Source organism: Clytia hemisphaerica, unplaced genomic scaffold (assembly GCF_902728285.1).
Source record: "Clytia hemisphaerica strain Z4C2 unplaced genomic scaffold, Clytia hemisphaerica genome assembly, whole genome shotgun sequence".
NCBI classification, from domain to species: Eukaryota; Metazoa; Cnidaria; class Hydrozoa; order Leptothecata; family Clytiidae; genus Clytia; species Clytia hemisphaerica.
In genome coordinates this window covers 12,701-28,730 of record NW_027104111.1, presented here as the reverse complement: position 1 = coordinate 28,730, position 16,030 = coordinate 12,701, and the positions used below count along the sequence as shown (strand labels likewise).

Genomic DNA, 16,030 nt, shown 5'->3' with positions numbered 1-16,030 from the left:
AATGGATTGATAGAGCTTGGACATTACTCGTAGTTCACAAGAGAATAATTCTCTAATTTATAAGTTTGTAACATATTTTGTCAACATTTTTCATCGCTGAAATGCAGAATTTCAACTGCGTGTATACTTTAGAACCTTTTTTATCACTCCAATAATTTTTTTATGACTTGAAAAAAATAGTATGCAAAAGTTGGGAGTCTGTGTTATAAGAATATCATAATTTGAATTCCATACTCTCTGAAATTATTATTCCATACTTTTGAGTCAAAATTTGGAAATATTAGTTGGAGTTTTGACAAGCTGACGATGAATCCTATTCTCTCTCGCTGTTTTGGATACCTTGTCTACGCCTGGACATCTAATTATTTACTGGAGATGTAAATTCAATTGAATCATTAAACATATCTATTTATATAAAAAGAGTTCAAAAAATCATAAAAGGACATAAATTTCAAAGAACACAAAATTTCTCAGGTTAAAATCAACAAAAGTTAAAATATTTCAAAATCACAAAATTTAAGAATTTCTCTATTTAAATATACCCAAATTATAATTATAATATATTTATTAAATCAGTCAATTATGATCAAATAAAGTGCCCAACACTCAAAATAAATTAAGGAGGTCCATCGATGAAAGAAGAAACATAGAAAGAAAAAACTTCTTAAAGAATTTTGATGAGAAAACATTCGAATGATATAGAGGTAGGCAGAAGGCTAAAAGAAATCATAAAAAACTTCAGATTTTGCAAATAAAGAACGAGAAAGAAAAATAAAACCAACTAAAAAAGAATTCGATTATAATTACAATATGCTGCGTGAAATTATTGAAATTGTATGAAATAAATTATAGTTCAAGAGCAAGTTCAATGTATAGTTCAAGTACAAACTAAACTCAGGATCACAACCAAATTTGCTATTGAACTACCAACCCAATTTCATAAAATAAGGGTTTAAGAACAAACATCCTGGTCATTCGCAGTTGTCTATAAATTACTTAAAGTATATAAAAAAGTCATCATATCTTGTCATTTTTGTTCATCATAAAATCATAAACGTTTTCACCCCTCTCCCACATTCAGCCCTTTTTACATCGATATTTAATCATCGTTTAGTGGAGCTTCTTCGTCTGCATCGCCTGCGGTTCCGTTCACTTCGTTGTTCATCGTTTCCACGTTCTTATCATCTTTGTTCATCCAGTCTGCTTTTCGTTGCTCGCGTCCGAAACCTTCATCGTAATTTCCTACAAGCAAAAAAAAAGTCATGAAGTTTCAATAACTGAAAAAAGTAATTTGGGTTTCAGCATTGATTCAAAGATTCAACTTCAAAATCAAAGTAACGCGAATTGAAGCTAGAAATAGCTAGAAGTTTGAATTTTCACTGCCAATCAAACATGGAACTGTCATCGCGTTAAAATTCAAATTCAAACTCAAACCAAGTCTGTCTGCTTTTCAGCTGTAACATTTGAAACATGAGGTTTGGAATGTATGCCGATCATCCTTTGATAAATTCATTGAAGGCAACATGAGCGCCGCCTGACTTAAAATTCTTCCGTTAAAAAGTTTACTATGATAAAGAACAGTTATTGAGAGTAATCACGAAGCTCCTGGAATGAGGCAGTTGTTTTGCTACTATTAGATCTAACGACTTCGTTTTTCAGCCGTTTGGTAACTACGGTGATGTGGTAATAGACGATATCGGCTTTCGATAAATGCAATGCATTCTGGTTTCTCGGGACTCTCAAAGGAATTATAATAGATCAATTATAATAGATTATAATTCCTTTGAGAGTCCCTAGAAACCAGAATGCATTGCATTTATCGAAAGCCGATATCGTCTATTTCAAAAACATTTTGTACTGTATGCTGTCAATAACATTTTGAATTAAGAACAAACCTTTCAGTTTGAATAGTTGCTTGAGATGTGGTTTGCAGTAAATTTCTCCTTGTAAGGCTGCATAGTTTCCAAGACTATAAAGGTTCAAAAGTGAAACTTTCGGAATTTTCATAATGTCAATGTAATCTGAATCATCATGCAACAAATAAGAAATGTCTACAGAAAGATACCAAAAAGACATTCACTAACCAATCTTATTGACAATTTTCTCAGCAAACAAACTTACTCCCACATGAAGAAATCGTGAAAACCAGCAAAGACTCATTATACAGTAGGGCTGTAGTATTGATAGTAATAAGTCGAGATGCGATAAGAATAAGCTTTTCGAGCCCGACGATGTACGAAGAGCTTACCTACCCGACAGTTCGATTACATGTTTTGCATTTGAAACAGAACTTGTGGTACATATGTTTATCGGCTTCTAATTTTTCCATTGGGTACACCGTCTTGTTGCAGACAAAACATTTATTGGATGTGGCACCACCGCCACCGAACTTTTTGGCTGCGCCACCACCGCTACGGTTGATCTGGAAAAAGAAGACAAATGATTTAACGCTTAAAAGATTCATTGAGTGAAAACAAATCTCAACAGAAAATTCAATTTTAGAAATTAAATACTTGGGTGGAAAGAAATTACACTAGCAGCTGCAATCCAATGATGGGTCAAATTTCTTTCTACGATCCTTATCGTTCATTTTTATAGGTTTAGAGTGTACAAAAGTCATCAATCAAGATATCTCATTACTCGAGTCTCTACCTAAAGGTGTGTTATCACAGATATCTAAGCCCGAAGGGCTAGATTTGCAACTTTAAGCTTTCTCCAGCAAAAAAAAGTGAAGCAAAAATTTGACTTTTTAAATTTCGTGCCGATGGATAGGATCTAGCATTTTAATTGTTTTCGGAGCGCGAGATCAAAAAACGTAGGCGACAAACGCTATTTCACATCTCTCAAACCGGTGAAATTGCATATTTTAGTCACATGACTCTGGTAGGAAATCCTTCCAAAGATGAGCTTCACTTTTTGATAAAAGCCGCAAATCTAGCCCTTCGGGCTTTACAGATATCTGTGTGTGTTATCTGTTTTTGAGAATGCTGACAAAGAAAGTATATCTCAAGAGCCGGTGTAAGCAAATACCTTTAGAGGCTCGTTCGTGTTGTTGGAACTGATGTTGAGTTTGGATATCCTTTCGCTCACCGACATGATTAGAAAATATTTCCGGACCCGTTTATTAATTTTTTATTTGTTTATGAGTATGTTTGACTGTCAAAAGAAGTGTATATTTGTAGCTGATTTGGATTTTGTTAACCTTAGGACATTAACCAACTTCGTAGCATTCGTGCATCTGTTACACGCTACACGCTTTTTTTTATAAGAATACACTTTATAAGAATGTCCATAATGAAAATGGCCAAAAAATTAAGAATAATGCTAAGAATATCACCATTATGGATTTTTGCTACTCAAGCTAAGAATGCCATTTTTAGAGCATTTTCTATTATAATTTGTCAATTACCCCCAAGTAAGGCTCACTCCTTTCACAAAAATTCCATTTTATGTTTGAGACATATGTATTAAATGTTAAATCTAGTCTGAATTAGGATCCTTGAATTAGGATGATTTTCCTAAAAAGTGAAGAACATCCATAATGAAATGGTTTTACACCATTCTTATAAAAAAGCGTGTATTTTCCGTTCAATTTACAGGGGAAAATGCACAAACATGTACAGATTTCCCTTAAAGAAGGGAAGTTGACAATTAACTTGGGAATTCAAACTTAAATCTCAATTCGAAAAAGAGTGCTCAACCATATAAAGTTTTCATATTTGATGAAATAGGCTAAAAACTAACAAGGAAGAACGATAGTAAATGTGAATACTGCCCCTGTAAACCACTCTACTGATCAAAAATATATAAACACAATATAAATACTCCAATTTTCGTCATCGGTCAAATCCAAAGTCAAACCAGAAATTATACACAGAAAATATTCAAAACCAAAAATTCTAAACGTTTACGAGGTTGAAATGAAAGAAGAAGCTGTACATACATCAAAAGAGAAGTTTTATTTTCCCCAATGTTTTTATTTCACGAGGAAAAAGAACACGCTATAGAGTACAAAAACTATTTCTTCCTTTTTTTCTTTTTGCACATTAGGGCACCTGATAAGAGATGAATGATGGTTATGAATTGATAGAAAAGACGTGAATAGGGTTATCTCTTCATCTTATATTCTATTTGATTAATGAAACCTTTCAAAAAACCAATTCATTTATTCACAAAAAGATACAGCATCAAATAATAGAGAAAAAGGTCTTTCAACCAGTATTTTGATACAAAGTCATGCTAATACCTATACCCAATGATATTTTGACACACCCTGTAAGGGAAATCCGACTCCGAAACCGGGAAAATTTTGATAATTTTGATAGTCAAGAGAGACTTGAAGTTTTGTCTGTGACCTCCCTTGGTCACAACCTTAGTAATCGTGTAAGTAACATTCTGTAAAATAGACTTGTTGCTTTCAACTGGCAGTAAAAAACGTTTTTAGTCGATATAGTACTTCCCTTCGTTGGAGCAACAGTTTATTATACACATACAAGCATAAACATTCATATAGTAATCAAACGAGGATTTACTGGAACCAGTTTTCCTTCTGTTTTCAGACTTATTGACAGACCATTTCCCTTTCGATAAAGACACATTTAAGGATGGAAACAGTTTCAACACTCACAAGTTTTGCGTTTTGCGTATCAACGATCTACCACAAAAATCAACGAACAATGATCCCGTAAAGTGATCGTATCTTGATATTATATCATAATAACCAACCAAGATTTTAAAGAATCCGTATATTGGATGGTAAATATTGACTTATATCATAATTCATAATATTGTGTAACCGTAATACGATGGATAGTGTCTTTAATTGTATCTATTTCACTTTTTAATTAAAAATAAAAAGATACCCCATTACACGCTCTTGCAAGCAGCTTTAAAACGCCAAGGAAACATCAAACATCAAAGCATTTGGGGATTAGAGACGATTAAAAACACTTTCTCAAAGAGCGAAAAAAACAACTAATTCCAGAAAAAAGCAGCAACCCAATAACCGAGATTTAGTAGACAAAGTGAAAACACGCAGTCAGAACATACCCCGAGAAGAAAAAGGCGATGGAAAACGGAAAAAAGACTTCCAAAAACAGCGAGTTCTCTTGAAGACATTTATACATTTAACAAGTAAGAGGTCAAGAAATTTTTCTCTATTTTTCGAGAGAAACCACACTGAGACGCTAATTGAACTAATTCAAAATATATATGATGATTTTCACTCACATTTTACAAAGTTATACAAAATAAAAAAACGATTATCAAATTCTGAAAGTTTAACAGTACAACGTACGGAAAACTTTGAATCTATGAGGAAAGTGTACTCCAATTTTAGGCATATACAAGCATACTTAAATCAACCATAAAAGTTTTCCCTATTTGCTCGGTTCAAAATGTCTGTTGTTTTCCAACGATCTAATTTCGAATGCATCGCGCTCCTTCCCCATTTTTACAAAAAGCAGATGAGTAGACCAAACAAGTGAAGTATGGGTCAAAAATGGGAAAAATTTGACCTCAAGTGATTATTTACACAGAAGCCATCTCTCCACTTGACTAGATTTAAAATAGTTGGATATCGCTATCATAAATTTAGAAACAAAACTCGTCAACAAATATCTAAAGAAAACAATAGGATTTCATTTACTCACCGAGTTTTCCATGTTATGAGACTTAATCTGCCCTTGTTTCCACTAGCGACCGTTTTCAGCTCGAAAAGTGTCTGTAACAAGGTCTGAAGGCGGCGAGAGAACTAGTAGCAAGAGTGGTAAAATCATGGAACAAAAACAACGTATGAAACAATACGAATTTTATAAGAATTGATGTAGAATACACAGTTTGCGGAAAAGAAACAAGGAGGATTAAAATATTAAGATATGCGATACAGTTGAAATGTCGCTCTGGATCTTTTTGATGCAACCTGGCTTGAAAACAGTGGATTTACGTTGTCAGAGGTTTGGAAAGACAATTAAGAAAGAACTGATAACGTTTCAGTCTAAATATTGTAAAAAAATAACTAGGACTCCCCAAACAGAAAATAATACTGAAGTAATAATAAATACTCAAGTGTAGCTGGAAAATATATTTTCCTCAAAACACCCATTCCAGGGGGAAGGGGGTCATGCAGTTGGTACCAGACATCATGACGGTTAGTACCGTGGTGGGTCATATTTGATCTTTGGAATTTGCAGTTAGTACCTTGTGGGTACTAACTGTTGTAAGAGGTGGTGTACTATAAATCTTAACTCAACCAGATTCTACTTTTAGGGTACTAACTGCTATGAGGGGTGGTACGTGCTTTAAAATTCAAATCAATCAAATGGTACTTTTTGGGTACTAACTGTAAAAAAGCTGGTCTTATCCAAATCAATAAGCCTTTTTCAATGCAGGAGCTTAATTTGTCTTACTCTCCAGACTTACCAAATTAGCTCGAATCTTAATTGCGATGTAAAAGATTGTTTGTTTTGAAATTGTGTGCAGCTACTAAATTACGTCATTATGATTTACATTATGTTATGCTCCTCAGCTAACTTTAAAGTTAAGTTAAGCAGCATTGCAATGTCTTCTTAATCCCCTTGCATCCAGTCGCTTGTCAAACAATGCAAAAGTGATGTTTTTCATTTCCGGGGCTTTAGATCTAATAATATGTTGGGAAGTTTTATATGTTAGGCATAATAGCTTTGTACCATATATGCTTGGCTTTGCATTTATTATAAATCAAATAGAGAAAAATTACCAACGCTAGTATAATGTCAACCCCAGGGCTACATAGGGTGCTAGCATGTTTCAAATAGTGATTACCTTGAGTGTCGGTTACTCAAGACCACTATATAAGGCAGAATAGGGGGTGGTGTCAACCTGCCAATAGTCAAATGCACTTAGTACTGGGGGTACTAGGTGCAAATAGGGGTGGTCTCAACCTACTAGTAGTCAAATACACTTTGTACTTTGGGGTACTAAGTGTGATAAGGGGTGGTGTCAATCTGTCGATAGTCAAATGCACTTAGTACCCCCCTGCCCATTCCCGTAGTTTTGTTAATGACAAATTTGGTACTTTTTTGACGGCTTTACAGTAGAAACGCACCTATTTTTGGGTAGATATATTGTGCTCTGAAAGGCCAGCTAAACGACATTTAATCGGAGGCGTGATTCAATGAGGTTTTGACATTTAAATAAGCAGTTCTTTACTTAAGTTAGACAACGTTCTTCAACATAAAAATCGACGCCAATAGACGATATCGGCTTTCCGAATTCTCCCCGAATGATTACCCATGATGCATTGCGCAAAAAATTCACGGAAAGTCAATATCGTCCGTGAATTTTTTTGCGCAATGCATCGTGGGTAATCATTCGGGGAGAATTCGGAAAGCCGATATCGTCTACACGCTTTTTTTTTTATAAGAATACACTTTATAAGAATGTCCATGATGAAAATGGCCAAAAAATTAAGAATATCCTAAGAATATCACCATCATGGAATTTTGCTATTCAAGCAAAGAATATCATTTTTAGAGCATTCTAAATTATAAATTGCCAATTACCCCCAAGTAATAAGAATGCTGTGAGAATATTTTAGGATGATTTTCCCAAAAAAGTTAAGAATATCCATGGTGAAATGGATTTACACCATTCTTATAAAAAACAAGCAACATGCTGAATGGACCTACCTAATGATTAACATCAGATGAAAATAAGAAAAAAGTGACAATAATTGTACAAAAATTCAGAATGGAAAAATAAAGCTTGTGTGTTGAATAATGTAAAATGGTAAAAAGGAATTTCCCCAAATACGAAAATCACTTAAACCATTCAGGCCCAAAAAACCCTTTAAGCTGTTTTTGGCCCAAATTTGCCCAAATATATTTTTTTTCGAAAATCTGGCTCCGTCACATTTTAGGCATTGCCATTTTGCATCATTGTGCCAAAAATCAGAAAAAAATGATGAGTCAACTTTGAGAAAAGCTATATTTTCTTATTTGGTTAAAGGGAATTTCCCCAAAATACGAAAATCCGTCTTTTAAGGCGAAAAAGAATTTTCCGGGAAAAACCACTTCAGCCATTCTTTAGAGAATCTTGCCCTGCATCTTTGTACAAAAAATCAGAAAAAAGTAATGACAGGATTTTGCACAAAGTCCAAAAAACCCTATTTTTAGGCAGTTTTTGGCCCAAATTTGCCAAAATATATTCTTTTTCGAAAATTGGGCTCCGACACATTTTAGGTATTGCCATTTTGCATCATTGTGCAAAAAATCAGAAAAAAATAATGAGTCAACATTGTTAAAAGCTATATTTTCTTATTTGGTTAAGAGCCATTTTTTTTAAGAGTCTTCAGGGTGTGATACCTCATCCTCTTGGATTTTGATGAAATTTTAACCAAATGGTCCATCACACAAGAAAATAAGACCCTGAAAATTTCACCTTGATATCTCAAGTAGTTTTGAAGATACAGCGTCTCAAAGATAGGCTTCTAAGCGGAAATTGACCCCTAAAAATCATGAACTCTGGTGGGGAGCAGATTTTGAAAGCCAATGAATTTTTATTCAAGTACATTAGAAAGCTGATTTACAGTGGATTTCAAGAACTTTTTGTAGGGAATCAGAAAAAATCAAATTGAGTCTCCAAAATTTTCCCCAAAAATCTCTAGCACCTCCTGTAGAGGGCTTCAAACTTTGTGTAATCTGGGTTTGGAAGCACTTTTAGCTGTCTGCTGATGGTCCTTGAGACTTTTTTGAAGCAAACTTTTGACCTGGAGTGGTTTACTGGTGGGTTTTGGCCACAAAAATAACATTTTCAGGATTTCTATTTTTGCGTAACCGTCAAAAATGGCCGAAAAAATTGCTATTTTGGCTGATCTGGAGCAAAATTCAAGATGGCGTATCTTTTTGAACCCCCTACAAATTTTTTTGAAACTTTCAGTAATGCTTCCTTAGTAGGTCTAGTTTATAACCTCAAAAAATCTCAGTGGGGCCTTGAAGTCTCTTAAAGATATGATCGATTGAAAATTTGCTTAACTTCGTTGTTTTTTTCCCTCCTAAAATAAAATGCTAAATCAGGCCCACCTAAGGGCTCTAAAGGTAAATTCTTGTCAAAATATTGGTTGATCTTCTCTAGCCAACTAATCATTGGCATTAAGGGAACAACTGTAAAAAAATTCAGGTCATTTCCATTAACAGATGACATTTTATGACTGTTTCTTTATTTTTAAATATAAAATATGTAAAAAAATGGGACTGACATCTGGCCTTTCCTACCATTCCAGGGCCTATATTTTCAGGAAAAGCCTCAACCTTTCACAGTTTGGTGAATATTATTCTTAAATATAAGCAGGTTACTTCAACTAAATGGGTTTAACAGTACTTAATTCCTATTCAAAAACTTTTTAGACTCATTCAGAAATCCTACTTTGACAATAATTTGCGCTTTACTGCAAAATTTCTAAGTCCAAGTGTCGTGATTAAACTTTAGAATGTCCAATATTTCTTGTCCAGAAGATTTAAACATCATTGTTTGCAGTATCTCATAAAATATCACCCTAGTAATGTTGCTTAGTTATTTAAGAATCAACAAGTAAGGCTGTCAGTGTACACAAATATAGAGATATTGGACATTCTAAAGTTAATCACGACACTTGGACTTAGAAATTTTGCGGTAAAGCGCAAATTATTGTCAAAGTAGGATTTCTGAATGAGTCTAAAAAGTTTTTGAATAGAAATTAAGTACTGTTAAACCCATTTAGTTGAAGTAACCTGCTTATATTTAAGAATAATATTCACCAAACTGTGAAAGGTTGAGGCTTTTCCTGAAAATATAGGCCCTGGAATGGTAGGAAAGGCCAGATGTCAGTCTCATTTATTTACATATTCTATACTTAAAAATAAAGAAACAGTCATAAAATGTCATCTGTTAATGGAAATGACCTGAATTTTTTTACAGTTGTTCCCTTAATGCCAATGATTAGTTGGCTAGAGAAGATCAACCAATATTTTGACAAGAATTTACCTTTAGAGCCCTTAAGTGGGCCTGATTTAGCATTTTAGAAGGGAAAAAACAACGAAGTTAAGCAAATTTTCAATCGATCATATCTTTAAGAGACTTCAAGGCCCCACTGAGATTTTTTGAGGTTATAAACTAGACCTACTAAGGAAGCATTACTGAAAGTTTCAAAAAAATTTGTAGGGGGTTCAAAAAGATACGCCATCTTGAATTTTGCTCCAGATCAGCCAAAAATAGCAATTTTTTCGGCCATTTTTGACGGTTACGCAAAAATAGAAATCCTGAAAATGTTATTTTTGTGGCCAAAACCCACCAGTAAACCACTCCAGGTCAAAAGTTTGCTTCAAAAAAATCTCCAAGGACCATCAGCAGACAGCTAAAAGTGCTTCTAAACCCAGATTACACAAAGTTTGAAGCCCTCTACAGGAGATGCTAAAGATTTTCGAGGAAAATTTTGGAGACTCAATTTGATTTTTTCTGATTCCCTACAAAAAGTTCTTGAAATCCACTGTAAATCAGCTTTCTAATGTACTTGAATAAAAATTCATTGGCTTTCAAAATCTGCTCCCCACCAGAGTTCATGATTTTTAGGGGTCAATTTTCGCTTAGTAGCCTATCTTTGAGACGCTGTATCTTCAAAAATACTTGAGATCTCAAGGTGAAATTTTCATGGTCTTATTTTCTTGTGTGATGGATCATTTGGTCAAAATTTCATCAAAATCTAAGAGGGTGAGGTATCACACTTTCTTTATTCTGAAGATTTTTAAAAAAAATGGCTCTTAAAGGGAATTTCCCCCAAAATACGAAAATCCGTTTTTTAAGGCGAATAAGAATTTTCCAGGAAAAACCACTTCAGCCATTCTTTAGAGAATCTTGCCCTCAATCTTTGTACAAAAAATCAGAAAAAAAGTAATGACAGGATTTTGCACAAAGTCCAAAAAACCCTATTTTTAGGCAGTTTTTGGCCCAAATTTGCAAAAATATTTTTTTTCTAAAATCGGGCTCCGAAACATTTTAGGTATTGCTATTTTGCATCATTGTGCAAAAAATCAAAAAAAAAATAATGAGTCAACATTGTTAAAAGCTATATTTTCTTATTTGGTTAAAGGGAATTTCCCCCAAAATACGAAAATCCGTTTTTTAAGGCGAATAAGAATTTTCCAGGAAAAACCACTTCAGCCATTCTTTAGAGAATCTTGCCCTCAATCTTTGTACAAAAAATCAGAAAAAAAGTAATGACAGGATTTTGCACAAAGTCCAAAAAACCCTATTTTTAGGCAGTTTTTGGCCCAAATTTGCCAAAATATTTTTTTTTTCGAAAATCGGGCTCCGACACATTTTAGGTATTGCCATTTTGCATCATTGTGCAAAAAATCAAAAAAAAATAATGAGTCAACATTGTTAAAAGCTATATTTTCTTATTTGGTTAAAGGGAATTTCCCCCAAAATACGAAAATCCGTTTTTTAAGGCGAATAAGAATTTTCCGGGAAAAACCACCACTTCAGCCATTCTTTAGAGAATCTTGCCCTCCATCTTTGTACAAAAAATCAGAAAAAAGTAATGACAGGATTTTGCACAAAGTCCAAAAAACCCTATTTTTAGGTAGTTTTTGGCCCAAATTTGCCCAAATAAATTTTTTCTCAAAAATCGGGCTCCGTCACGTTCTGAGTATTGCCATTTTGCATCATTGTGCCAAAAATTAGAAAAAAATAATGAGCCAATCCTGAGAAAAGCTGGTAACAGACGGACGGACGAACGGACATGGGTTAATTTATAGGACCTCCACCGGGGCACCCGGAGGTAAGTCCAAAAAGCGTGTATTCAACTAGATTTGATACAGAAGTGCATAAATTATTACACAAATTATTACACAAAGCAAATAAAGTTAGAGTTTGAAACGTAAACGTAGAAACTATCAGAAAAAACCAAAACAGACAACCAAAACCAACGAAAGCTTATACATCATGTCCATGACCTCAACCCTCAAGCAAACCTTGAAAATAATTTTTAGAAGGAAAACTCTTTAAATAGCGAGTGGTGTTTTCGGAAAAACATATCAAGGATAGGAAAAGATTGAAAAGATCGATCAACGAGATGTTTGTTTGCAAAATATTTAAATAAACTATCAGTGAATCTGCCAAGACAACTTAAACACACAACAACGAAGAAGGAGATGTGTACACTTGTCAGAGAGAAATTACACATGGAAAACAAAATGGCCGTCAAATGCAGTGAAAAGAAAAAATTCGGTTTGGTGAGGTTTGATAATAGGTTTTTCAGTTGCAATCTTTTGGTAGTAATTTAAAGACAAAATTCAAGTGCTGTGCAGCTGATGGTTCAGTTGTCTAAATGGGGGTATACATGCAATTAAATTCGAGATAAAATATTAACAAAAGTGATTTCATCACGTAAACTGCTTTGTGTTTCAAAACAATTAAGAATCCTTAAACTTTAATCACTTACCACGAAGTTTCGCTTGACTGGCGCACTGTCTTGGGCCTTCGCTTCAAATCGCGCCTTCAGCGAAAGGGCGGAATGGCGTTCTTCTCCTTCCCCATTTTGATTGGACAATCCTTGAAGACGGTTCGATGACGTCATGACTCTATTTTTGCTTTCGATGGCTTTGTTCTCAAATCGTTCCTTTAGAGTTGATGCACCTGAAGAAAGTATTTAGTAGTAACGTTAAATCAAAAATTTTGTGAGCGAGCAGTCTTCAGAAGACTTCAAATATTTCACTTGCTCATTAAAAATGTTATTTTGTTCAAATAAAGCTTCTTTTGGTAGAATCACTTTGTTGCAGGCTTCCCCTGGCCTAAAACAATTCAGTTTCCGTAATCCTTTCCCTTTTTACTGATGTACAGAAACCAGTGTGTGAGCGCCTACTTATTTGTTCTTCTATACCACAATCATCCTTGGTGTGTTTAGCTTCTCCTTTCTCCTCCATGATCACCATTTTATCACTGTCATGTTCATCATCAGAAGACATCTTCACAACTCGGTCAGCATATAAATTCTCCTTCCCTTCTGTTACCAGCACAGGTACAACTGATGAGAATTTCCTTTCCAATTCTTCCGTTTCTTTTCTTAATTCTTCAATAGTGGATTCAGATTCAGATTCCAAGATATCAGATAAAAATGACGAACCATCCGATGAATCAAAACTACTATTATTACTGTCCATTGAATTCAAAACTTAAAAATATTCAAACTTGGTAACGACAAAACAACTAAACTCAAATACTCAAATTTCTCTTATTTGCTTTTACCATCATTTCTCTTGTTAAAAAATTCTTAGATATTTCCTTTCCTTTGATTCTATTTATCTTGAGAGTTTGGTATACCACTCTTTCACGACCTTTACTGTATGATGTCCAAACAATTTCTTTTTACTGTATGATGTCCAAACAACTTCTTCTGGAATGGGTTGGCAGTTTTTCTCTCGAACTTCTAAAACTTATTTTGCTCGTAAGTTTTTTTTACTACAATCGTGATTTTTTCTCTCTTAGATTTAAAATAAGCTTCACACTAAAGAAGGATGATTTTATAAATTAGAAACAGCGTAAAAGTTGTCGAATAAAAGGAGCGAGACTGCCCAATTTTCTCATACAGTTTGATTGTTGATAAACTTTAATCAAAACTCTGGACGATGAAGAAATTAATCTAATAAATGATACTCTAAAATAAGGCGTAAATGCTCAAAGGTTTTAATTTTAGATTATCAGGATTTGTCACTTTAAACCCTATCGATAGTTTGTCTTAGCCTTAGAACAAATGTAGGTTCTCTTTAAATTTGGAAGGAACGACACTAAGGGCGTTCTTATACCTCGAGTAGACAGAATATTTTCGATTAAAATTTATCTGCTTCAATACAAAGGTTTTTTCTTGAGATTTCAATAATAAAAAATTGCTATAAAAGTTAATCGTTTAACAACAAATCAAAATACACCACATCTCTTAGCATGTGGCCTTTGTATCGATAAGGTAAGAAATTCTTGATTAAAAAAGAACTTTCAAAAGATGTGCAAGAAGCTAGCGTATATCACAATGATGTTGAATGATGTGAAACTGGTTTCTTGCTCTGGTGGTGAATTTTTTGTTTTCAATAACCTTAAAATTCTGATTCGACATGAGGCTAATAAACCCAGTATTAGTTGATAATTATACCAGATTAAAGTAAGATAGAAGTCAAATATCTTTTTGTTAGTTTATCGTTCATACTCTGCTGATCGGGAAAAGTATATAAATTCTTTAGGACGCAACTTTTTACGTCATGATGTTGTCGAGCTTAGTACTGTGAACCAAAATACAAGGCCAAAGTAAATTCAATTTGGAAAGTAAGAATATCTTTAACCAAACCTGTGGATCCTCCATGAGCTTGAATACGTGGTTTATCAACAGAAAATCCTCTTCCAACCTTCTTCTCATATCTGTTCCTTCGTTCGGTGGCTGACTGGTGGTAGTCATCAGATTGATCACTTGTGGTTGAACTTGTTCGACTTCCTCTCCTTGGTGCCTTGTTTTCATCCCTGGGATAAAGTGAAAAAAAGTTGGTCTTGTTTATTGAGAAATAAAGCCATGATAATAGTCTATAGCCTTGAAGCTCGGTAATGCCAAGACGGGTTATGAAAAATTTCAATCATATGGGCTGATGAAAAAACGAAACTTTCATTTTCATTGTTAGCATTATACTCTCATCAAGAATGAGATTATTACCTTGATAGCGTCCTTTGTCTGCTCTCTGTGACCTAAAGAAAAGGTAACAAAATTAAAGTGTCTGTGATGACAGATCGGAAAAGCTCATTCCGAAGTCAAAATATTTCTAAAATAAAACCCATGGAAAAAGTATGTAGAGATTCAGAGAGATTCGTCAATTCGACCTTGTTTTAAGCCTCCAATCTGCTTCAAAGTCATGTATATGGTTGTAAGTGAAGTATACAGGCAGGAAGAAAGATGTACAGCTATAAAAGGTTTTGAGTACTCGGAAACAATAACCCACATCTTACTTTAACTGATTGTTGAGATCTTGTGCTTTCTGATCTTGGTTTTTCATCGTCTGACAAATCATCTAAAACATAGAAACAAAAGAACATAATTCCTATGTACCTACCTAGTACTTAGAGCATCAAAATAGGCAGGGTCAGGGAAAAAAAAGCTCTAAACTTTAAAACAGGGGCCCAATACTCAGGTACGTCGTCCAAGAAAAGGCTGTTTTTTCCTCGCACGAATAAACACTCGCTAACCCATACGCTTGTTCAAGTAATGTCGCTGATACACCATGGCAATATTCTGTCGCAAACAGAGGGTCAACTGTGTCTGGTAAACGTTATGATATTCCTATCCTAGAATATGTAGCTATCCCAGGATAGGATAGGGTCCATGCCGTGCACACGAGTGGCATCATCTTTACTTTATTAGTTTGATGAATCTGACTGCAAACATAATCAACATAGATACCTTGTGTGGGTGAAGGGATATCATCTCTTCCATTCATGTCTTCACTTAAATTAAAAAAAAAAGTTTTTATCAGCTTCTAATAAAGAGGGAGTGTAAGCTCCAATTTCAGACCACCATAAAGAGACTATGAAAGAATAAAAAAATGAAGTTTAAGGTTTAGTCACTTAGTATAAAGAAGGACATATTTAGCTGTCCCAAACTCTGTACAAAACCACCCCAACATATGCATTACTCTTTTTACTTTACACTGTTTACACTAACAGTTTTAAAGAACGATAAATTGTGCATGCCCATTATAGGGGCTGAAATTGGCGCATCCATCGTATGTAAACCTTTTTTTTTCCAAATTTCTACAAAACCTTAACCCTATTCATACTAAGCTCTTAGGGGCGGTTCAAAACTTGGGAGGGGGTCAGTTCCTGCACCATCCCTTAACTTTTAAAATGATGAAATTTGGCACACAAGATCCTTGTCATGCAACGTAACTTTTGACAAAAAAATTTTTCGATGACGTCACTCATGATGCCCAAAGTGAGTAAAAACTGAAAATATCCTTTGTTCTTATAAATAGCTATTGTATTC

General features: G+C 34.3%; 1 protein-coding gene across 1 annotated transcript; it reads right to left on the bottom strand.

Annotated features, from left to right (window-relative positions):
• Positions 1 to 382: 382 nt before the first annotated feature.
• Positions 383 to 15,492, bottom strand: LOC136813324 (LIM domain and actin-binding protein 1-like; the record flags this gene model as incomplete). The annotated part of the gene is given in 8 exon segments (XM_067069837.1): positions 383 to 1,242; positions 1,896 to 1,969; positions 2,253 to 2,422; positions 12,458 to 12,651; positions 14,351 to 14,520; positions 14,708 to 14,739; positions 14,998 to 15,059; positions 15,449 to 15,492. Coding segments are annotated over 8 exon segments (889 nt in total), but the record flags the coding sequence as incomplete, so codon positions are not given.
• Between the last annotated feature and the right edge of the window lie 538 nt (positions 15,493 to 16,030).